Source organism: Lipotes vexillifer, unplaced genomic scaffold, assembly GCF_000442215.2.
Source record: "Lipotes vexillifer unplaced genomic scaffold, Lipotes_vexillifer_v1.1 scaffold967, whole genome shotgun sequence".
Taxonomy (NCBI): domain Eukaryota; kingdom Metazoa; phylum Chordata; class Mammalia; order Artiodactyla; family Lipotidae; genus Lipotes; species Lipotes vexillifer.
The window spans coordinates 893,622-919,239 of NW_006791018.1; the positions used below are offsets into that span (position 1 = coordinate 893,622).

General features: G+C 39.9%; 1 protein-coding gene across 3 annotated transcripts in view; it reads left to right on the forward strand.

Moving 5' to 3' along the window:
* Positions 1-25,618, forward strand: part of FMNL2 (formin like 2) — a 315,721-nt gene that overhangs the window by 248,524 nt on the left and 41,579 nt on the right. For all 3 annotated transcript variants that reach the window (XM_007464164.1, XM_007464163.1, XM_007464162.1), the window contains exons 7-9: positions 292-400; positions 3,817-3,893; positions 5,534-5,627. In XM_007464164.1, the coding sequence (XP_007464226.1) occupies positions 292-400; positions 3,817-3,893; positions 5,534-5,627 (280 nt within the window). The remainder of the gene's footprint in view (positions 1-291; positions 401-3,816; positions 3,894-5,533; positions 5,628-25,618) is intronic.

A 25,618-nucleotide genomic window follows, 5' to 3' on the forward strand; every position in this document is an offset into this window, starting at 1 on the left:
TGTATAGTCTGATTAATTATATGCAGTGAGTGGAGTTGTTTCACTGTCCGTGGGTATATTGCCTGACAAGATGATAGCCAGTACACAGAACTATGTAGGCCTCATAGTCTACAGAAACAGCTTTGTGGTGATGGGGTTGTTGGTGGTGATGGGTTACTTAGTGGTGGTTTGACCAGCAATCCTCATTTAGCTGTAGGTACAAATAGAGAACAGTGTCCATTTTTAAAGTGCATCTGCCTCTGCTAAGAAAGTAATCTATAGCTTTATAGAAGTTTCCCTTTTTATTTGTAGATATAATACTTTGCCAAGCAGAAGAACCCTGAAAAATTCAAGATTAGTGAGTAAGAAAGATGACGTGCATGTCTGTATCATGTGTTTACGTGCCATCATGAATTATCAGGTATGTTTCTGTTTATAATCCTTTAAAAAGATCTGAATTCATCAGGCTCAGATCTTGTTCTCTTTGGTGACTTTGTATTATTTCTATTTGAAGTAAATAGCAGGATTTAATGAAATTCTATTAAAAAAGAAAGGTCTAGTTCATTCTAGTGCTCATAATTCATCGCCCTTATATTTTAATTAGCATTTATAATTTACAGTGTATTTAAGGGAAGACATTTTCCTCTTATAATGGCAAGCTTGTCTAGATTACTTTGTTAATGTTTGTGACTATTAAAGACAGCGTAAGCCACTGGTTTTGGGCAATAATGGAACAGCTTTAGGACCCTAGGAATGATAGACTCTCACACTGGACAGGTCGTTGCTTCTCAAAGGGTTATATGATGAATAGGCAAGGAGTTATAATTACTGTGTGTTGGACCCTGTGGTTCCTAATCTTCATAAGAAACACTTGGAGGATTCTTGGTAGAAGTGCAGGGTCCTCCTTAGAGGTTATCCCCACTCTGAAAAACACCGGGAGCGACCAACTACAGTGTGTGGGATTAATCCTAACCACAAAGTGGGAGTTAGAGCCTGAAGTATCTAGGGTGAGCTGACAGGGTCAAAAGTATAGTTGTAAAAGCAAACCAGGGCTGAGAATTAGACAAACATTGTTCACATCAGAAAATTGGGTTTGATATCCATTGAAACGGATCCTATAGATGGGTCCAAGTAGAAATGGGTGGTAAATGCATAGGTCAGTATTAGAGTTCAAACCCAATATAAGCATGCCAAACTGAATTTAAGAAGGGAAACATGCATTTATTCTTTCAACCAATTAATATTTTTTGAGCATTGCCAGACAGACCCTGTTCTAGGCACAGGGAATACAGCATCAAATACATAAGTGCCCAAGGGAACTTACTCTCTGTTGAGGGGAGACAGATGGCAAACAATTAAATTGGTAAACTATATGGCATTCCAGATAATAATAGTGATGAAATGAAATAAAAGCTGACATTTAAATAGTGCTTCCTACAGTCTAGTACTTTTAAACCTATTACTTAATTTGAGCCTCGTAACAGTCCTGTGAGATTGGTAATATTACCCTCGCCATTTTACTGGTGAGGAAACTGAAATACAGAGAAGTTAAGTAATTTGCCCTTTGCCCGGGATCACATAGCTAATAAATGGTGGACTCAGATTTGAAGCCAGGAAGACTGCCTCCAGAGAACTACTACTTAGTACTGTAGAAAAAATAATCAAGAAATAAGAATAAGTGCGGGAAATGTGAGTTCAGATTTAAATAGGCTAGCAAGAAAAGTGTCATGGAGAAGATAACATTTATGTAAAACTAGAATGAGGGAACAAGGTAAGGAATATTTAGGGAAGAAAATTATAGGCAGAGGGAAGGGCAAGTGCAAAGTTCCCGAGGCAGGAATAGGTCTGATGTACTGAAGGCACGGAAAGGAGGTCAGGTTGGCTGGATCAGAATGAATAAGAGGGAGAGAAGTAGAAGATGAAATCTGAAGTTACAAGGGGGTCCTGATTATGCAGGGCTTTATAAGCCAATGAAGGGACATTGGCTTTGCTATGATTAGAAAGCTATTGAAGGTTCTGAGGAAAAGTGTGACTTAATCCGACACTTGAATTTAACATGATCCCTCTGACTTCTGTGTTAGGAATCACCCTGGGGGGCAAAGACAAAAGGAAGTAGACCTTTTAGGAGGCTGTTGCATTAATTTAGGTGAGTGTTGATGGTGGTATATGGACCAGGAGAATAGAAGTAGAGGTGATGAGAGGTGGCCAGATTCTGGTTTCGTTTTGGTGGTAAGGACAGTAGCGGTCCTGGGCGCCTCGAAGATGGAGTTGCCGTCTACTAGGATGGGGAAGGCTGCAGGGTGAGCAGATTTGGGAGACCTGATTAGGAGTTCAGTTTGGGGGATGTTAAATTTGAGGTGTCCATAGATATCCAAATAGATCTTAAATAGGTGGTCAGATATGCCAGTCAGGAGTTCAAGATCTGGAGTTCTGGGCTGGAGATAAAAGTTTGAGAGTCAGTAGATGGTATATAAACCCAGGGGAGTGAAGGAGATCAGCGGGGATAGACAGAGAAGCAGAGGGGTCCCAAATAACCCTGGGGCGCTCTATTTAATGTCAGAGAGATGAGGAAAAACTAGCTAGAGAGACTGAGAAGCAGCCAGGGAAGTAGGAGCCAAGCACAGGAAGTATTTCATGGAGCAGAGAGTGGTCAGCTGTGTCCGGTGCTGCTGCCAAGTCCGGCAAGATGAAGAGAGTTGGCCATGGGCTCCAGCGAAGTGCCCATCATTGCTGGTACAGTTTCATTGTAGTGTTGGGGATGAAATCCCTGACGGAAGTGGTGTCAAGACCGAACGGAAGGAGAGGAATTGGAGACCACGAGTGGTTGGAGTTTTGCTGTAAAAGAATAGCAGAAAAATGAGAGAGTGGCTGGACACTGGTTGTTGGGTCAAGAGAGATTTTGTTTTTGTTGTTTAAGAAAGGAGAATTTGCATCATGTTTTTATGCTAATGGTAGTGAATCAGAGAGGGAAAAATAATGATGGGGGAATGGGAGAATCGCTGGAGCATATACTGTTCTTGAGTAGGTTGGAGGGAATGTGATCAAGAACTCAAGTGGGGGGAATGGTCTTAGATGGGAGCGTGGAGAGTTCATCTTTAGGAAGAAGTGAGGAGGGAAGGCACAGATCTGTGTGGGTGGATTGACGTGGTGGTGGGAGCTTTTGGAAGTTTTTTTTTCTGATTGCTTATGTTTTCTCAGTGTAATTGGAAATAAGGTCATGAGCTGAGAGTGAGTTTGGAGGAGAAGGAATAATTCCTCAGTTCGGCAGCATCAAGAATGATTCTTGATCCCGTTATTTAACTTGCTTCATTTTATAGAAGGATGAGGTACCACGCCTCAGAGCAAGGAAGGTTTTCCTAGGCTTTTGGTCTCGATAACCATTGCCAAGAGAAGGGACCAGAGGTGGTGGTTGTCAACCCCGGCTGCACAGTGAAGCTGCTTAAAAAATTCAGATGCCAGGGCTCCACCCTGGAGATTCAGAATAAATTGACCTGAAGTGGGTCCTGGAGAATTGGTGTTTTGTTTTTGACTGTTCCAGGTGATTTTGTCAAGCGGTCAGGATTGAGAATCACTGGCCTGGAGCCTTTTCATCATTTTAATGAAGAGACACATATAGTTTATTCATGGAGAATAGGAATATGGTACCTTGATAATAACATCATTCCTGAAATTTTTCATAGAGAAATATGTGCAGCCACTGATGTGCTAGAGACATAAGTGCATTTATGATGGTATAAAATCACATTAGGTAGAAAGTTCAGGTTTTTGTTTTTTAATCAACATTGACAGTCCTCTCAATTAACTCCTAATGCTTTGTTTTTTCCACATCCATTTCAGTATGGTTTCAACATGGTCATGTCTCATCCACATGCTGTCAACGAGATTGCACTAAGCTTGAACAACAAGAATCCAAGGTAAGCTGGCTTTGTAATGTACAAATCTGAATTGAACTAGGGACACCAGAGAGCTCATCGACAATCAAATTAGAGTTTAGAAACTTTCAAGCATGACTTTTTAAATTAAGATTGTCGATGGACTCCCTGGCTAAGTAGAATTTTCTTTTCAGCTATGTTACAGTTTTACAACTAGTGACAACTCTGGCCCTGTCTTCAAGCTTTCATTCCTCTTGAGGCCTAGTTCTCAGCATCCTTGCAAATTTAGAGCATGAAGCTTCCAGGTTGTCAGGACTGGGCCCAGGAGAGTCTTGATACAGACTTAGCCACACCACTTTTTGCTGAAAGCTGACTAAAACTACTACTGCTTGTCTACACTTCATTTGCAGCCTTTACATGTGTAGCTTTTATTGCCAAACCAAAAAAGAAACACAAACAAAACAAAAATAACTGCACGCCGATTTCTTTTAATATTCGCTTTCCTATATAGGCAAGTGCCATATATTCATTTCACAGATTACCTCTAGAAGTCTGTTTTCGTCAATTTATTTTAGTTAGTGTAATGCATTTTCCATTCTAGTGCATTTCTGCATTTCACACTGTTACTCCCTTTTATCAGACCCCTCTGATAAGACTGCATATGTGAAAACTGTTAATTCAGCTGAAAAATATGATTATAAATTAGATCCTTGCAATGCAAACCCTAAATCCTATTTAAATGTTGGATTTTATTATTCATACTTCCCCTGATTAACGCTTTTGCAACTTTCTGATTGCTTCCTTAGTTTACTAGAATCCCAAGTAGTCATGCTTCTTTGTCACTGTCTTCCACTGAGGGAAGTCATTATTCATTTTTCTTGAGACAATTGATATTGTGGATTATCAGAATGATCTTTGTATAGAGGTTGGCAATAGCTTTTATTCCAGAAAAAAGATGAAGTACTGAAGTAATCGTACTCTGAAGTAACAATGCTGTCCTTGACATTGTACTTGAAAACTTAGATTGTATCTCTAAGGTTTTCCTTCTAAAAATATTTCAGACGGAGTTTTATTTTCTTGAGTCAGAGAAAATATTCTTGTATTAGCAAAGCTGTAAGCCCAGCTCCTTTCAGATCTCCTGTGTGGGAAGAAGTGATGGAAGCTTGCATTATTGTGGGGATTTTTATGGAGCCATTGCAGATTAGCAGATTTGCAACGTAAGGTGTTGATTTCTGTTGACTTTGAACTTTTTCAGCAAATGTTTTGTCTCTGACTCCAGAACCAGAGAAAGTGTTTAACCAATGGGTGGTTTTACTGAATATTCTCATGTTTCCTGTTGTCCTTAGCTCATTAAAAATACTTTTTCAACCACATTACACTGAGTCACTTGATGATAGGACTAAAAGACTTAATCTTCCCATAATTAATTTTCATTTGTGAGTAATTTGTAATCTTGGAAATAGGAAACATGCCTTCCAAACTTGCTACTCTAGATAAGCCACATGTATAGAAGTTCGTAAAGGTTTTAAAATGTATGTGCTTTAATATAACTATGCCTTAATTAGTAAAAGTTTAAAAAAATACATGGACAAATATTATCATATTCATCTTGGAAGGAACAGCAGACTCATCGTTCATTCACTTTCACTGATGTGTGGTTTTTTTCCTTCTTGTTTTGACAGAACAAAAGCTCTTGTCTTAGAGCTGTTGGCAGCCGTTTGTCTTGTCAGAGGCGGGCATGAAATCATTTTATCAGCATTTGACAACTTTAAGGAGGTAGGATATTCTAGTTTTAAAAAGAATGCTCACACAAACATATTTGGACATCTTTGAACAGAATGATTTGCCTTTGTGTGTGTGTGTGTGTTTTATTATTGAGATAGAATTGACATATAACATATTAGTTTCAGATGTGCAACATAGTAATTTGATATTTGTATATATTGCAAAATGATCCCCACAGTAAGTCTAGTTAACATCCATCACCATGATTTACCTTTTTATTTATTTTAGGGCCTAAGGGGTATAATAGTTAATTTTCTAAGATGTCACTGAGGGAGAAGTAATGAACCTAGTCTAAATAAATGGATGCATTAAGCTGTTTTTATTGTCTCATTTCTAAGAAGAGCTAAAAACTATTTGCAGGACTCATTTTCCTTTGGAGAACACAGAATAGCCAGGTTTGAAAACTGGTTTTGTTAAATGTATGTTGTTTTCATATGATTGTTACTTGAGCATCCACCTTGTAAATTTTACGAACTCTTTCATCATAGTTACTTTCCTCAAATCATATGTGTGATCACTGCTTTGCTGGATGCTATGAGAAATCACTCAAATAACTACAGACACTGATTTTAGCAGTTTGTAATCTTAATCAGGTGATCTTGTCACAGGAAAACAGTAAACCAATGGACATGCATGATTGAAATGGAAACTAAATGACTACAAAAGAAGAAACAATTACACATAGATAATATGCCACCAAGAATTCTGAACCAAAGTGTCAAGGCATCACAACTGAACTCATAGCCAGTTTCTCTTGGTGGTGGTGCACAGCCTTACATAGCCAAGAAGGGTGCCTGCTAGCTCCCCTGTAAGTGTCTAACATCTGAGGCTACTTTGAGGTGGGACATGACCAAAGTAATTGAAGGCACATGGAGCCCCAGATTACAATAGCATCGGCCAAGTTGTGCCTTTGCCTGGCAATCCCATTTGATTCCAGATGCTTTTGGATTAAGACCCCAACTGGATTAAAATCTAGATCTCAGGGGGACTTCCAAACTCTCTCTCATCTTTCCTGGGAACCTCTGGAGTAGAACTCAGCTAGTATTTATTGAAGACCTCCTATGTGCCAGGGGCTGTGCCAGGTACACACATGAAATCATTTGGTTCTTACAGATAAATGATACTATCTCCATGTTATAGAAGAATAAAATTTCAAATACATTATTTGCTCATGGTCCCATGGCCAGATAAACAGCAGAGCCAGGATTAAGATTTGGTGCTACTGACCTTGAACTTCTGTTTCCAGTGACGTTTGGTCCCCATTGTGTGTGAATCTCCTGAGACAGGACCTAGGAGCCCATCCCCCTGCCCTATCCCCTTAATTGGACTCACTACCCCAGCTGAAGGATGTACTAGTGAGCGACCCATAATCCTTTACGTGGGCTGGCAAGCTTCAAAGATACTTCAGTCAACAGGGGAAACAGTCCTCCTGCCCCTTTATTTGCATTGCCTCCTTCCCCTGCAGTCACTGCCTTTAGATTTTGATATTATCCATTTTGATAATGCCAACCATGGAAAGAACCAAATATTGTTTTTTTATGTATTCAGCCTTAGTAGTGAAAAATATTCGGGTTCTAAGAAAATGATGAAGAATAGTAGTGATTCTTTAAATTCATATTCTGGCTTCCAAAACAAATAGAGTCTTTAGAGATAAGAATATGTCTGTGAATGTTTTTATATATCATTTACAGGACATAAAACTTATATTTATAAATAAGGAGACATGTGGGTGGATGGGTCTAAAATGAAAGTAAAACAGCATGTGAAGCTAATATAACTCCCACATCTTTATCATTAGATCATATTTTGAACATATCACATGCCAGATCTTTTCCACACTGGAAGCACTTACCATACAGTTATCAGTGACCCTTGTTATAATAAAAGTCATATTATAACAAGCAACTGATTATACTGCAGGTCAAATTCTGTCCTAAAATTATAGTTGTATAGAATCAGTGTTCATTAAAGCCAGTAAATCATGAGATGAATGTTAAATTTGTTTTCTCTTAGATAAGGTAGAGTGCCTTTCTTATGCATTAATAGGCACAAAAATACTTGCAGGATTGAGTTTTAACTATCTGGTGTCAGAATTGTATATGGTTTAGCCATTTAGGGCATTGCGTGTGCTTAGTTGAAAAAAAAAAAGTTATCCTGCTAAATCTAATAGTTGGCTAATAGTAAAGAGGACTAAATTTTGACTTTGAATTTAGAGCTTTAACCAAAATCTCCCTCATTTTTGTAATTTCTTGTGAATGATGGTGGGTATTTAAGTTCTGATTTCTCCTTTGACTGGCAATTGCATCTCAGAAAACAATCCATGTCACGTGGGAGAGGGGACATGGACAGAGCTGGTTCTGTAGGTGCTCTTGGCTTGCACTGACCTCAGGCTGTGGTGTTCATGTAGACAGGCCAGGAAAAGGATTATTCTAATAGCCATATGCAGGAGGCCGGGACAGGAGCCCGTTCCTGAGAAACTGCATTCTTAGGGGTAGGTCAAAAGACATCCACTTATTTATCTGTTCAATCTGAGGGTGAAAAAAGTTAATGTATATTGACCTTGGTTTTTTTTTTCTTTTTTTTTTTTTTAATGTAATGCCACACAAAGGCCAACATCTTTTGAATCTCTTCCTTTTCTCTTTTTCTCCTGTCTTTATGTGGTTTTTATTTTTCGTATACATCATAGTGAAGAGTATATTCTTTAATCATTTTAGCAAAATGTCAGTGGAATCTTTTGGGTTTAGAGAGGTTTGGGAGCCAGCTGTTCCTGATTAGGAAAAGTTGTCCTCACGATCTCAGATGCCTGTGCAGATAGGGTCCTGGTCAGTGAGAAATGCCCATTGAGCTGCCCGTGGCCGAGAGATCACCATACCAGCTGTGGGAATCCTAGGGAGTAGGGTCAAGGAAGAGTCTTTGCCCTCAAGAATATTGTTTTTAATGCTTTTATCCCATTTAGTAAGTGGGATTCCATTCATCTCCTTAAGAAGGACGAAGGGATTATCCCTGTTTTCACTGGGGGGACTGGTGTAGGGTGATGGTGGGCTTCAGTATCAGATATCAGTATCTATTTTGGCAGGTAAAATAATGTGCATTAGAGTGCCAGACCCTTTGGGCTTGTATCACCGCTAGAGTGTAGCCAAGCATACTGCTGCAGTATGGCACCAGATGCTAAAAGGATATTTAAAGACCACACATCTTAAGTATGTGGCACAATTGTTTTCCTCTCTGCTTCTTGAGCCAACCAATCCATTCTGTCCTATTTGACTACCACTAATTAATTCAAACTTAGATTAAAAGAAAGTATCTTTTAGCTTTTAATAGATTCTAATATATGATTACGTTAATTTCTCATATTTCAATTAATATTCAAGAATCCCAACCAGTGTGGTTTTCTGTGTTTTCACAAAGACATCTTATGCCATGTATCTTTTAACATCTGTAGTACATATTTTAGAAAAATAGCACTTCCAATTTAATGGTATCTGATGGTGGGAAGGATATTAATCGAAGACCTTGCTTTTGGTGGTTTTGGGGGTTTGGGCCTAAGCCTGACATCACTGAGCAAGCACATATATCACCTCAATGTATATGATGATAAATGAGTTTTAATTACGTAAATTCAGATAGTAAACTTGTACCAAGCATGGTTTGTAACATGTCTTAAAATGTTGAGTGTAGTGAGTAGTTGAAGACTAAACCTTTAGTCATCCATTATGCTCCTTGAATTCTTTTCCCTTAAAAAAATTTTTTTTAAATAAAGGGAATTAGCATATCTAGTTGTGATGTTGAAACATCTCCCCATGAAAATTTGTGGTCCTGAATTGAGGACCAGGGTGAGAGCAAGGAGTCATCCATCTGTTTTTCCTTATTGGCTAACTTAGCCACAAGGAAGGACAGATTATCATCTTCCCTAAATTGATGCTTTCTTACTTACCTGGCAGTATATATTTATGAGCATTTGGTCTACCAAACAGAAAAAAGAATACGTTTGGAAGTAAAGGTCGCTCTGTTGGTATTTGCATTAGTTCAGGGTCTTGTTTGCAAGAGGCAGAAACTGACTCTACCATACAGAAGAAAGGGTTGATTGGAAGGATGTCAAGAAATGCACAGAGCTGACAAGAAGCCTGGAGAAACAGGCCTAGAAAATGGGCAGGCATTCCTAAAATGTGGCTGGACTCTCAGGCTGTGACCTTGAAGCCTAGCCGCCATAAACGCTATTTGGGGTTCTGGTCATGCTTTTTCTTCTCTCTCAAATGACATGGGCCATAGCTTGCAATCTGCTGGGTCATAAAACTATACTTACTGGTTAAGGATCAACTGGCCCCATTTTGGAGTTAGGAACACTATATTTAATCCAGTTTCCCTTAAGAACCTTGAGGTCTCCTACCTAGACCTTACTCTCTTCAACTTTTCTTAGCCTTCCTACTTTTTTCTATTATATTCTTTGATATATCTGAGAAATTGCCTTTAAGAAAGTGTCCCCAAAAGTCTGCAAAAAAAAAAAAAAAAGCTTGGAATCAAAGGGTAAAAGTACTGAGGCTGTGTAGACTCTGCAACAGAATAGCTCACTGTGACACTAGTAATAAAACCCTCTGGGAACTTTGAGCTACCAGCTCCCCCAGGCAGCTGGGAGGTGCACCTGGAATTCATCAGGATTCCAGATCGATTATAACTGTGTTCTCATCTGCTTCCAAAATGACAGCATCTGGCTTTAACAAATAAGCCCGAGGCCTGAGTTTGGTTATTAAAGGCCCAATGCCTTCCCACTTTCGACCTTTCAGCACAGATAGACGGAGCCTTGTGAAATGAGTCACTCAAGGCCACCAGCTCTCTTGTACGCAGCACTCTTGGCAGGAGCCATTGTTTTTTTCACGTATTGCTAGAAGGCTTCCTAAGTAAGCTGATGTGGTTTAGCTACTGGGCATCTGAAAGCACTTGTGCTACACATTATTACATTGATTTAAGAAGGCCTGTCAAGTTTTATTTACAACGGGTCAAATTGGGCAGGAAGGAGAGCAGACATTTTGGTGTGCTTCCAGCATTCCTCAGAATTTAATCCCATCTAATCTAACCTCTCAAATATTTGAAGGGTATAGGATTATAAATCCAGCACAAGCCATCTAGATAACTCATTCAGTGGTAAAATTCTCAACATAGAGAGCAGGGTACTTAGTTTTTTCAGTCTCTCATTGAACTATAAGCAATGTATTCTCTCAAATCTCAAACTCTGGGAGTGACAGTTCTAGAGCATGTGCATATTTCACCTCATCAGGCCAGAATTAGATTGATCTAATTCACCTGGACTTTAATCCGGCCAGTCCATCTTTCTAGGATTGGGAAGCAAAGTCACCATGATTATCTTTTGGACTGTGTATTCACTGTGGCAGTTATTACTTGTTCATAATAAATTACCCCAAACTTAGTTTTATTAGGCTATGGATTCAGTGTGTCAGGAGGTCAGTCTGGGCATGGCACGGATGATTGTCTTTGCGCCGTTGCATCTAGGGTCTCATCAAGGAAGATCTGATTGACTAGGGACAGGGATTCACTTGGAGGCTTCCTCACTCGTGTGTCTAATTTCTGGGCTGTGATGACTTAAAGGCTGAGCTCAGCGGAGCCTGTTAACCAGAGTGCCTCCATGCAGGCCTCCATGTGGCTGGAGCTTCTCGTAGCCTGACAGCTGGCTTCCAAGAGGGAGTGTCCAGGAAGGAGCAGCTTCGGAGCTTCAAAGAGACAGAGATCACAGCATGTCTTCTGAACTAGTCTCTGAAGTCATCAGTGTCACTTCTGCATTCTGTTGGTTCAACTGAGTCACTAAGGCCAACCCAGGTGCAAAGGGGAAGGCAGTGATTTTACTTCTTGATGGTGGAGTGTGAGGGTCACCGTGCAGAAGAGCATGTAGGTAGGAGGGACTGCTGTGGTCATCTTTGGAAAATACTGACACAATTCACCTCAATGACTTTTTGAGAATGTATCAATTTATCTCCAGCTGTTCCTCTTCTGTTTTCTCTCTCTTCTTCACCCGGCGTAATACTTGGTTTCTCTTCCAGACTGAAAACTGTATAAACTTTTTCATTGGTGATAGAAAGGATGGTTGCTGCTTTGAAGCAGTGTACAATGGGCAAACAATATTTTGAGAGACTTTTCAGAGGAGAAAGGAACCATTTATATAGGATTTATGAGGCCCTGGTAATGAACTAGTTACTTCTTTATCATCTGTGTCTTTATCATGTAGTAAGGAAGTGAAGGCTGGTACCCTTCTGATCATCAAGGGATGAGTGATGCTAACTTACTGGGAAAAATTATCATGAATATTTGAGTGCCCCTATGTGTCAGAAACATTGATAAACACTGGAAATAAGAAATATGACCCTTAAGAATTCTGCCTTTAAGAAGGACCATCCCAATCTAGTTAAGGAGACAAATATTTCTATAGTTATCCTACTAGGCTGTATGAAGGTAATGCCAGGCTGTAGGTTTCTCCTTTACAAAGAGGAGAAACAGCTAACCAAGAAGAGGGGTGGGAAGGAGGGCAGATATGGGGTCCGAGCTTTCAGGGGAGGCATCCTATAGGAAAGGGTGCCTGAGTTTAGGATGAATAAGAATTAACCAGGCATATTCGTTTCTTATCACTGCTGTAACAAATTGCCACAAGCTTTAGTGGCTTAAAACAACACAAGTTTATTATTTTACAGTTCTGTTTGTCATATGTATATAAAATAAGTCTACAGGTGGTATTCTTCTGGGAACCCATTTCCTTGCCCTTTCAAGTTTCCAGAAGTTGCTTACATTCCTTGGCTCATGGCCCCTTCCCTGACTCTCATCCTCTGGCCTCCTTTCTTTAATGACCATTGTGATTATATTGGGCCCACCCAGAGGATCCCGGATAATCTCTCCATGTCGAGATCCTTAACTTAATCATATCTGCAAAGCGCCTTTTACATTTAAGGTAAATATTCACAGGTAACAGGGTTTAGGACATACATGTCTTTGTTTACCTTGTATCCTCAGTCTTAAAGGAGGGATGTGTGGGAAGAGAACAGGTGGGATAAGAAGTTAGGGGCAGGTCACGGAATACCACATTACTTATTCCAGAGTCATTATATGGCCCAATGGCCTAATGGTCACAAGGGGCAGTGGCAGGAAAGGTATTCCTCAGTCTTCTCCAAGCATTGGCTGTTTAGATTAACTCTCTCAGTTAGTAAAGAAATGGCTGTTACATTTTGCTGCAAAAGTCTGTTGGGTGGGCCCAGCGTGAGGTCACTTTGCCAGAGCAGGCTATGGTTGGGATCTGAGGTTTCTTTCAGACATTTTGCCCTTCATATTTCTCACTCCTTGGGCCTCTTTCTCCACTGACAGTCGTCTGCTCCCTCAGTCGCTGTAGTCATTCACTTGTAGCATCTTCAGGACTTTCCTTTGATGTGGGCCCGGGAAAGCCTTTTTTTTTTTTTTTTTTTTTTTTTTTTTTAAAGAAAATATAGGAGATCAGGGCCCACTACAAAACTGTGCACCTCCGCCAGCTCCACAAAGTCCCGGGCTGCAGCGCCATGTTCTTGTCTGTTTGCAGTTGAAACAGACACAGCCAGAATCCCAACCTGCACAGAAGCCTAGCCTCCTCTCCAAGTCACCTCCAGTAACAAGATGGGGGACCACGTATGCTCAGATAAGCATTTGTCATAATTCAGGAATAAGGTATTTCAAAGAAAAGTTTCTGTTTAATTACCATTTGGGGCAAGCGAGGCAAAGAATATTTGAGTTGGCTTCATGGTCTTCAACAGCAGGATGAGCAGAAGACAAGCCTTGTAAGAAGTTGCCATTGGGGTGGCGTTTCCTATTATTTTTCTTAGCCCAGGAGGTTTTTCACTGACATAACAAAAACTTGCAGAAACGTGGTTTCCCCCAGATTTGTTTACACATTCCCTGGGAGAGCTCCAGGTCTGCAGGTTGACAGCAGGGGCCCAGGACCTGGGGGCGGCTTGAAGTGAGGCTTTGTAAGTATTAAGGGTCAGTCGAGTGTCCTGGGACACAGACTGTCAGCACGGGTGACACCAGGAGCCAGTCCCAAAGATCACATTTTTGAGTTCCTGCTTTAATGAGTCTGAAATCCAAACTGGAGTTTGGGAAAATGACTATTTGAGGCTATCCCTCCATTTAGATTGGAGAATTGCTTTTTCTTCCCCCTAAAGGTCTCATGTGTTACTCCAGGGAGTTCTCACAGGAAGCCGGTTGGCCCCTAATATGTAGGAACACGGATGTTAACCCAGGATGTTAGTTCTCGCTCTGTAACACGCATTCAAGAAGCTAGGGGGAAATACTTCATGCACTTGAAAATAATGGTCTTCAATTTAATTTAAAATAAGTTTGCTAATATTTAATTTGTGTTTATGTTATGTGAGTGTTTGGGGTGAGTGCAGACATGTCACAGTGTGACCTCTGGGTCTCTGCTCAAAAGCAGAACGAGTGACAACCTAAACTGCAAAACCACTGCCCGTATTCGTTTGGTGACCTTCGGCATCTGTTCATTTAGATCCCTGTGGAACAAATGCAGGCATGATTCTGACAGGACCACTTGGATATATTTGGCCAAAGTGTTTAGAAAATGTGGTTCTGATGGTTGTGCATTTTCATCATCATTGAATCCCTCAGTCTTCACCCGTTTATAAATGTGTAAGGTTAGGATGAACTTTTGAATTTACATGGTAGAAAGAAAAGTAGGACATTATTGCCATACTGTATGTCTTAATATTTAACTTACTCTGAAATATATTCTGTACCATTATACATGTTTGCTGTTGTAGAAAAGAAGCATAATAGGTCCTGTGAAAGGAGAGCATTCTCCTGAAATTCAGCATTTACAATACCCTAAAAGCCCATGGCTGGGAAAAAGAAATGGATTTTGTATTAAAACTTCAAATTAATCGCCTTTTTAAACTCATGGTTGGTTTGAGTAATGAAAAACATCCTTAAAGAGAATTGGGGAGTTATAAGAGATACTATTCTTCTGACCCAAAGGTGAAAAAAGCCAATAACCTGTTACTGATTATTTCAACATTAAAAAAAAAAAATAAATGTGACAACTTAAAACTTGTCTCTGCTTAAAGTGAGGTGTATCTTACAACTGTTTTGTTACCCAGCTGTTTAATATTCCAGTGTCCCCAAAGTGGAAAAATTGGTATACAAATGAGTTTTCTATGATTTAATAAAAACACATGACACAGTTTTTGTTTAAAAAGGCAAAAAAAAAAAAAATAATAATAAAGGAAATACAGGAGGTAATGGTACCTGGGGGAGATTATCACGCTATCTGGCGAGCATTTGTAAAGATGCTTTGCTTCTCAATCTGACTTTTTTTTTTTTTTTTTTTAAAGATTTTATTTATCTTTGGCTGCGTTGGGTCTTCGCTGCTGCGCGCGGGCTTTCTCTAGTTGCGGCGAGTGGGGGCTACTCTTTGTTGCAGTGCATGGGCTTCTCATTGCGGTGGCTTCTCTTGTTGTGGAGCACGGGCTCTAGAGCACAGGCTTCAGTAGTTGTGGCTCGCAGGCTCTAGAGCGCAGGCCCAGTAGTTGTGGTGCAGGGGCTTAGTTGCTCCGCGGCATGTGGGATCTTCCCGGACCAGGGCTCGAACCCGTATCCCCTGCATTGGCAGGTGGATTCTCAGTCACTGTGCCCCCAGGGAAGCCCCTCAATCTGACTTTAATTAGACCCTCTTCTCTCTCCACAAGCCTGAGTGCAGTTTTGCACAAGAGGGAGCTTCCCCTTCCATTTCATTTGTAGCAGCCACTCTTTTTTTTAAAAAAACAGGGTGTTACCTCCTTGTTTTTATTAATGTAAAAATGCCATTTCTAAAACCTGTACCCTCTGCCAACTGTAAAACAGTAGGCCTGTGTGCCCTGATATCATATTCTAGGACGATAGCAACGAAAGACCTAGAGAGAAGGCAGCGAGAGCTGTGTGTTACTCTAAGGCTCCAGAGAACCTGAAGCAGAGGCTGGCACAGGGCCCTCCACTTGGAGCTTTCGCTTGGGAGGTGTTTCTTTGACACTTAGGTGATGCTCTGGTTGCGGGTACATAAGGATGGTATAAAGCACTCTGCCGTGAGTTGGTATGAGAATTGGGGTCAAAACTCTTCTAGCTTTGGTAATATCATCACCAGAAACCACTGGAATGAGAGTTTCAGTTCCAGGTCAGGATATTTTTGCCATTCTGGCATTTTATTTCTGCAGAGTAAGGCTAAAGGATCTTTAACTGTAGGATTACCTTGGTTTCTTTTTCAATGAGAAAGAACTGCCTCCTTATTCTCTGTCTCCCTCACTCCACCCTGACTTGCATAGTAAGGATATATGTTTTTTAAGTCTGTATCTTGGGACTTAAGTATACTTTAGTATTCTACATTTGTTCTAGCTGTTTTCTAAGTCGTTTTAAATAAGTGGAAATATGAAGAATTGTTTTTAAATGTCAGTAGGTTATAGGTTATTATTATATTGTTGCAGGTTATTTCAGTTGTTATTAAGCCCAGTCTAAGCAGTGACTAAGCCAAGGCACAGGACCACATCCACCATCTTACTAAATAAGCTTCTAGTTTCAAATAGAGCCGTTAAAATAGTTATGAAAGTGCTTGTGCTAGATATGTTAACTAGGGAAATGATAAGACAAATCATATGTATGCATCTATGTGTATATATATGTATGTACATGTATTATGAGTAACAGTAGAAAGATGTATTGATGCGTAGTAATGCCCTAAAGGGAAACCAGTGAAAGGGTTTGGAGTGGCAGTGTTGCTTCTAATTTGTATGTGTGTTTATTTCTATTGCTTGTAATGTTTGGGAAGTAACACTTTGCCTAGTGTGGCTAAATGTTCCTATTGTGCAGGGTGAGATTTTCCCTTCCAGGAACATTTCATTTGACTTGCTTTCTCTTGTACTTTCTAAAGATGTTCAGTTATCTTTTGTGTAACATCTCTCCAAAAATAAAGGCACTGATCATTACCACTTCTTTTCAGAACTAATAAAGCCAGAATTCTTTGGAAGTTCTAGGGAGTTGTTGAGCAAATATATTTGTTACCAGGGAAAAAGCACTGTTATAAGATCGGGAGAGTTTGACAGAAAATAAAAGGCATGATTTTTGTCCCACAAAACTACCATTGCCTTGAAAAAGACAGGACTGACTTTAATAGGTATTTAGTTAAGGACCAAATGTGTGCTAAAGTTAACAACAATTCAAAACTTTTAGAATCGTGTTTATGTGTATTTTTATTCCCTATTATAATTTAAGCTAAAGTTTTAGTTGCTTTTGCCAATGAATATGCTTATTGAACTTGATTCCCTGTATGAGTCAAGTTCAAATTTCATTTGAAATTTAAATACTTGTAAAACATAAGCATATTTTTTTATTTATTTGGGCTCCATAGTCAATACAGAAGGGTTTTGTTTAGTTTCTTTTAAACTAGCAAACAATCATCTTCAGAAAGAAAACACGAGCAGCGTTCATGAAACTGTTGCATTTTATTCCACATTATAAACATTAGCTAGCATATTTGATGAATGTATTAAAAAGGCATATGCATATATAGAAAGAGTAAGGCTACCACTTATTGTTTGCTGAGTGCCGACAGGCTAGCATATATTACTTTAATTATAAGCTCTACCCTATGAAGTAGGAATAGTGAAATAGAGGTTCAGAGTAAATAGGCCTACTGACATACTTTAGTAACTGGCAGGTTTGGAGTTTTTACCCAGATCCATTGAACTCCAAGGCTCCGTACTTGGAGTCAGTGTTATATAACATATTGTTACTTATCAAACACCTTCTACACAAGTTGATACACACCCTCGATCTTCTACTAAAAGGCAAGCAAAACGTTACTGACTGGGTAGATTATTGGAGTGTTTGAAGTTATTAGTAAAAGCCAGGACAAACTGGGATGTTTGTATGGGGCCCAAAGAGAGAGGATCGGTCTTGAGCACCGTTACAAAGGAAGAGACTTGATTTAGTTGGTGGAGGCGACTCTGGGAACAGAGGAAGAGATGGGCATGAAGTCTGTCCTAGGGGCAGTATATGTCAAAATAAATGTGCTAGCGACAAGAAAAAATATTTGACTGGGGCCCATGTTACAAAATAAAGCACGACAGGAGGCAAGTACGATTAAGGTTCTGATGAAGAGTGGAGATTCAGAAAATCTTCACTGTGATTTTTTTTTTTTTTTTTTAACTATGCTGTGCGGCATGCGGCATCCTAGTTCCCTGACCAGGGATTGAACCCGTGCCCCCTGCATTGGGAGTGCAGAGTCTTGACGACTGGATCACCAGGGAAGTCTCTTCACTGTGATTTAAAAAAAAAAAAAAAAAAAATCTCAAATGGAAAACAGATAAAAGTAGGAGGGAAAAGAAAAATGATAAGGGAAGCAACTAATACTTATGTAGTACTTTACAGTTTATAAAGTGGTTTTATATCTACTCCATTTGATTCTGTGGAAACCTGAGAAGGGCATTTTATGTAATTCTGATAAATCTTAAAAATTATCATATATGCATAAAAAACAGAGCAGAGAGATGCTGGAGATTGGAAGATAGGCAGGTCAGGCATTAAACGACTGGGCCCTGGACCAAATTTGTGGCCATGACAATGGGTATGAAACCATAAAATTGAAGAAAAGTCAACAAGAGACAGAGTGATCCACTGAATATGGGGATGGACATAATTGGAGAGCAAGAATCTATTCAAACAGCATACATTTAATTAAGAAGAAGGAAGCACAGCCACAATGAACAAATAAGATCTGGGAATTTTTTTTCGGGTGAAGAAAATTAACTTTGATTTTTTATTAAGTTAATTTTTTTTTAGTGATGGTAAAATGTCCAAGGTCAGATTCTTAGTTCTGAACTGAAGATAATGAATGAGAGAACAGGCTTTAAACACAGGTGACTGAAGATTGTGTGTGTGTGTTTTTTCCAAGTAGAGAATAGGATTGTACTAAGGAGTTGAACTCCAAAGGGCACCAGGCTAGAATGAGCTAGAAGGATGCTCAGAAGAGCCTTTGTGCTTTATGAAGCACACAACACAGAGGTAGTCAAGAGGAGAAGAGGATATCTGGTGGGTCTGGTATCTTGTGGTGCAAGTTCTTGCTTTAGGTGACAAGTTAGTCAAATGACCTCTATATCCCTTCCAATTCTATAGTTTTATGATTCTACGTAAAATTTTGCCTACACGTGCCTATGTAATATGTATATTCAAAGCGTTCCAGCTGAGAAAGATAAAGTGCTTCTTTGACTACAGATATAAAAGCAAGGTACCTAGATAATAAAATGATAGGTACACAAATTTATGAACACAAACAAAAAGTAACGTGTGCAAGATAGTAACAAGCTTAGGATAGAAATAGATCACTGTGGTTTTAAGCTACACTGTGATTTTAGTCCCCAGTTCCCTTTTATAACTGCCTAGAAATGGCTGCATTAGTCTCTAAACCCAGATCTCACTTACATAGTCAAAGGAGTTTGCTGCTTCCCTAACCAGGAAGTGAGCTGCATGTGCTGGGCACACTGCGGGTACCTGCCCCTAGGAAGGTCTAGCCTGTGAAAGCATCCTGGCTTGGGCAGTGTTTCAAAGGCTGGGCTTTTGAGTCATTGTTTCGGCTCTTCAGCTCCTGCTCACAGTAGGTCCATAGCCACAGTGGTGCATGTGGCTCCTGCCCAACTCTCTCATATTATATATGAGCATGAAGTTGAGCTCTCGGACAGAGTTTCCCCCTCAGCTCTGTGTCACTGCAGAGTGGAAATGACCAATCACAGTAACACTGAGCTATAGCTATAGCTTCAGCAGTTTGGTTTTAGCTGTGGAGAATAACGGTTCCTTCCCCAGTACTCATGCCAGCAACACATGTGGTAGCCCAGATTCACTGGTATACTACTAAGAACAATGCTGAATTTTCCATGTTGGAAGTATTTTCCAGGAATAGGTATAAAACTAGGGAAGAGTATATTCTATGTGGTAGGTAGCAAGGGCATGGTTAGTGCTTTGGTAAAAGATAATCATCTTTTGGTTCCTTGCATGTTTGTTCTTGATTGTTTGATGTTATAGCATGTCAGCTGTTCCAGGACAAATTTGTTTATTTGGGCAGATACACTGAGTCTGATTCTCCCTGAACTTGGGGAATGCATGTCCTATAGACCATGTGGGAGAAAACTGTTTCTGTATTTCTCTCATATTCTTGCTTGAAATCTAACATTTACTTGGCTTTGGGGAAAAAAATCTAGCCTTGTAATGAGCCTCCATGTGACAGAGGTGGACACATCCCAGAGACAACCAGAGGACAGTTAGGGATTGCTGCAGTCCAGCCTGGTAAATGCCAGAGATTGCACCTTGCCTTGTTAAACATAAGAACTGAAGGAAAGTCTTTTTTCTTTTTTCCTACCTTGTAAACTGGTGAAGAGCTCTTTTCTGTATAGAGAAACCTATCCTGTCTCTGAATAGTGTGACTTCATCTTCATGGAGAGATGGCAGATGAGTTGTTCTTTATATAGTGTGGTTGACTCCCAACAATCTTGCAAGACATTTTACTATTAGAAATCCATTTGTTTGCTTCTTCAAGTTTTAGATTTTAAGAATTTATTGTCTTTCATTTCTCCAAAGAAGACATACAGATGGTCAAGAAGCACATGAAAAGCTGCTCAACATCACTAATTATTAGAGAAATGCAAATCAAAACTACAATGAGATATCACTTCACACCAGTTAGAATGGGCATCATCAGAAAATCTACAAACAACAAATGCTGGAGAGGGTGTGGAGAAAAGGGAACCCTCTTGCACTGTTGGGAATGTAAATTGATACAGCCACTATGGAGAACAGTATGGAGGTTCCTTAAAAAACTAAAAATAGAATTACCATATGATCCAGCAATCCCACTACTGGACATATACCCAGAGAAAACCATACTTCAAAAAGACACACGCACCCCAGTGTTCATTGCAGCACTATTTACAATAGCCAGGTCATGGAAGCAACCTAAATGCCTATTGACAGACGACTGGATAAAGAAGATGTGGTACATATATACAATGGAATATTACTCAGCCATAAACAGGAACGAAATTGGGTCATTTGTTGAGACGTGGATGGATCTAGAGACTGTCATACAGAGTGAAGTAAGTCAGAAAGAGAAAACCAAATATCATATATTAATGTATATATATACCGTGCACTGGATGGCTTAAACAACAAATTTATTTCCTGGCTTTCAGATGGTCACCTTCTGTCTGTGTGCTTAGATGGCCTTTTCTAGGTGTGTCTGTGTAAAGAGAGATCTCTCTTCCTCTTCTTATAAGGCCACCTATCCCATCGGATTAGGGCCCCACCCTTATGACCTCATTTAACCTTACTTACCTCCTAAAAGCCCTATTTCCAAATAGAGTTGAATTGAGGGTTAGGGCTTTAACATAAATTTTGTGGAGACACAATTCAGTCTATAATAGTGGCATTATTTTATATTTTTATACATCTTTTAGAGTCTAGGTTAATAGAAGGTAGCTACATGCTCATGTCTGCTTCTGCATTTAGTCACTTGTGTTGTTTTGGTTGAAGTAGTCAAAGGAAATCCAGCCCCATGAAAATGTGCAGATGGAGAAGGAATTATTTTGAACAGCATTTTCAGATAATAGTGGATATTCATTTTTGATACTATACTATACAAACATTGGATAAGTAGTAGTTTCTTAAAAGTGAGTTGCAAAGTAGAATCTGAAACCATATTAATGAACTTCTTACACTCCCTTACATTAAAATTTATTTGCTTATCTTCCACTTTGTTGAATGTATGCATAATTTTGTAACAATATGCAATGGTCACTTGGAAAATAGCAATTCTCTGAATTATCCAGATCATCTAAATATTGACACATTTTATAATGCAGTAGTTTTAAAAATCACATTAGTTATTATTGCCACCAATCTTATCAGAAAAGTCTTTAAATATTAGGAAGCTGTGTTAAGCTCATGGTGGATACAAGTTTTCAAATTCTCATTTTTTCTTGCAAGCTTAATTTTTATCATTGGAAACAAATATTGTCAATTGTTTCCTTTAACGTAGAAGGTTCATTTAATTGAGTTTTGAAGAAAATAACAGCCAGGTATATGAGTCTAAATAGTTAGTCAGTCATTTTTTCAAACAAAAACGAAAAAGTGGCTAGTTAATTTTGCAACTAGAATAATTACAGAAGTGCTTTCCCTCAAGACAACCATATGTTTATATGCAGCAAAAGTGCTTTATGCAGGGATCTCATTTCCTCATATAGAATATTAAAAAGGTGTGTTTTCAGGGGTTGTGATTTAATATCATTAATGCTTTTTATTGCATTTATCAAGGGTATTCTTAAGTGAAACTGGCTTTTTAAAAAAAACAACTGAGGGACTTCCCTGTTGTTCCAGTGGTTAAGACTCCGTGCTTCCAATGGAGGGGATGCTGGTTTGATCCCTGGTCGGGGAACTAAGATCCCACATGATGAGCGGTGTGGCTAAAATATAAAAAAAAAATTTTTTTAATTTTAAAAATTAAAAAATAAACAATAACTGAGAATGCATGACTGTGATGAATACAGTGATTACTGATATAATTTGGTGCTACTGCCTTGATTTGTTTTAAGGCACCAGTAGTTTTATCCACCTCCCATTGCTTTTGCACCACCAGTGCAAATGTTAACTGTGAAAAAGGCAAGTAACATCTTAGTATTATTATAAAAATAGTTTTGATCTCACAGACCCTGTCATGGGGTGGCAGGGGCCCTCAGGGTTCAAACAGCCCACTTTAAGAACTGCTGCCCCAGTCTGTTGTCTGCTGTCACCTTGGGCCGGGTGGAGGTGGTTACAGGAAGCTAAGAGCAGGGTCCTCCTGATGAAGACCCAGAATTGGGGCAGAGCACAGAAGAAAGTAGAAGAGATGTGAAATGCGAGTTAGGAGGGAGCAGTGGACAAACTTCAGGCATTTGCCTATTTGTGGACTGAGGTTTTTGATCTAGCAAACAAAGAGTCCTTGTCTTCAAGGGCTCTGAATTCTTAGCACATCTTTGTTTGATTTAATTTGATTTGTCGTGATTCATGCAAGAGGAGAGAGCATGGGTTGACGTTTGCCTCCTGAGCAGGTCCCAAGGTCTGTGGTGGGAATGCCACAGGATTTACACAGCTCCTACCATGTGCTGTTGCTGTGGTTTAGTGAACACGTGATGACCACTAGAAATGTGTCGTTGTGTCCCCTCCCTTGCCTTGCTTGACCAAATTGAGTATGTGTTCAAAGGGCAAAATGGAGAGGAAAAAATGAATGTAATAAAGCAGTGTTAAATAGACCTTTTTCTACTGTTGAGGGATCTGACTGGCAAGTTGTCCCAGAGATGACTGAAGGCCTTTATCATTTACCAATTTAAAAAACAGCCTTTTTTGAAGAACTAGAAGGTACTTTGGCCTTCCTGTAGGAATAGAAGCCTTGTAAGAATCTGTATCCTTACTGATGACCAAGAGATGTGAGTCTTGCAGTGAAGCCAGAGAGATTCAAGTCCAACATTAGGAATATTTCCGAAAGAGGTCACTGATGATGAATTGTATTGTGGAGCCTTACTCTCTAGAATTTAATGAAGGTCATCTTTTTTTTAAGGGGAGTGATAAAAATGCATCTCTCATTTAAGGTGTGGTGTGTCAACAAGTTATCCTCTGGGGATTTTACTAGCCCTTTGCTTCTATGTCAGGATTCTTTATTCAATGCAGCAAAATATATGCATGGGAAGTAAAACAGTCATCTGGATGCTTTGTGTACCTGATGCCAAACATCTGGATATTTGGAAACATCTGGAAAAGTAACTGAAGTTTTCATGAGGGTGTTTAGCATTACGTGGACAAAGCCTCTGGTTCTTAATCAGATGTCTGCCAGCCCAAGATTGTTACAAATGTTTTATTAATTTATGAGGGAGGAGGCAGGATCCATTGTAGAATACATTGTTGTTTAGCTTTCGCTAGTTTTTATTTCAGTGGAGTGAGATCAGGTTGTTTTGTTTCAGAATGCTTCAATCTGATGAACATTTCCGCTTTTAAATCCCAAGGAGACGGGAGAGCCAGCAACAGGTTGGAGTGGTCGGCCTCTGTCACGGCAGCCACCCAGTGTCTGTGTTTGAAATGTCTAGTCACCTCAGGGGAAACGATAATAGACCCTGACAACCACAGAACACCCCAGGAAAGTGGTTTTGTTGAGCCACCATGGCATCAGTAATCCATAGACTGCTGGTGCTCTTGATAGAAGGTAAAAGATGCTTTCCCCTGGGACTAACGGTGCAATAACTGTTTACTTCATGTGGCCCCAAAAACAAAACGGAACTTTTGTTCCCTGGCAGGCATAGTCTAATCAGTCATAATAGACTGTGCCTTTAAAACGGTGCCTTTCTGAAGGGAGCCCTGCTGATCATAGGTGCCTATTGTGAGAAGAGAAAAAGAAAGTACTGAGGCAGGCGCCAGGGCAAGAAGGAAACACTTAAGCGAGGGGCCTTTAATTTTTATGTAAGTAACCCTGAAGCATATTTTATAGCCACCTTGTAAGTCAGGCCTCAGTCTGGCTGCAGACTTTGTGTGGTACCCTGGGAGCTGTTGCTGGGGGAAGCCAAAGACAGTCACTAACCTTGAAGGGGAAGGAGAGATGGCTGAAGGACGGCGGTCTGTTGTTCATGTCAACATCTGGCTAGCAAGATAATACTCTTTATTACAAGGCTTTTGTAAAACCATCTTTTCTCTGCTGTTAGCCCTTAGGGGAATCATCCCCTAAACTCTGCCCACCTTTAGAGACGCTTTAAGCCACTGCCTCTTTTGCATTCCAGAGCCTACAGTTTATCCAAATGGTTTGGGACGCTGGTCAGAAATATCTTTCACAGATGTTGGAGAGCAGGGTTGAGTTGTTTTTTCGCAGGAGCTGTGCTTTTGCTTCAGCTCTCCTTGAAGTGAAAATGTATCTTGCTTGCCTTGGGTGTGGCCTGTTTTATCTGGGCAGGGCAGGATTTATCCACTTCACAAGCAGAGTGAGCCAAGATGCCATGAGATAGGGCTTCGCCCTTCAAGCTTGGTACTCAGGGCCTGCAGAGCCGAGTGCATCTCTCTAAATTTGCTTTGTGTAGAGCTTCCAGGCCAGTCTTCTTGGGAATATCATGTTATATTGCCATGACTAGATTAGAATTTTAGAGCTTCAAGATACCGAGAGAGAGAATTTTTTTCAAACTTTTATTAGCAATGAAAACGTTCAATGAACCTTTTTTGTCCCCCAGAAGAAATCTTACCAGGCAACTCAGTATAATAATGCAAGTTGGATGAATGAGGATAGAAGTCTCAAGAACTTCATTTGTGCTTTTCCTGACCCTGCCAGGACCCCCATCCCTGGTGCGCCCCCATCCTTGGAACCCCCAACACTTTCCTCTGTAACCCTTACAGCTTCCTAGAAAAGGATTTCACAACCAACAGTGTAATCTAAGGTTCTCAAATCAATGGATGTGAAAACCAGAGAAGTTCACGGAATTGCCCAAGCTCACAGTGCAGTAATGGTGGTACTGTGACTTGTAATCTAGGTTTTATGGTCCCCTGTTTAATACTCCACATAGACTCATTTCTGCCCTCATATCCCATCACCCCCCACCAGTGTTAGAGATTAAAGGTGCAAAGAGGGCTGGATGTGTTAGGCAGGACCCCACAGGGATGGGTAGATGGGTGCCTGTGTTTGCAGACAAGTGGTCCAGGATTGATCCCAGCCTGAGTGTTTTCACTTGACATACTGTTAATTAGGGTCAGTGAATTTATTCACATGAGACTGATTTATAAATGATTTATACATGAAGGTGCCTCTTAAGTTTACAGTAGAATATATGCTTTTCCAAAGCATATACTTCTTTCTTCCTTGTTGACTTTATTTCTGGTGGCCCTGGCTGTGGAAGTCTAATTCCTGATGCAGTAGGCTTCTCTCCAGT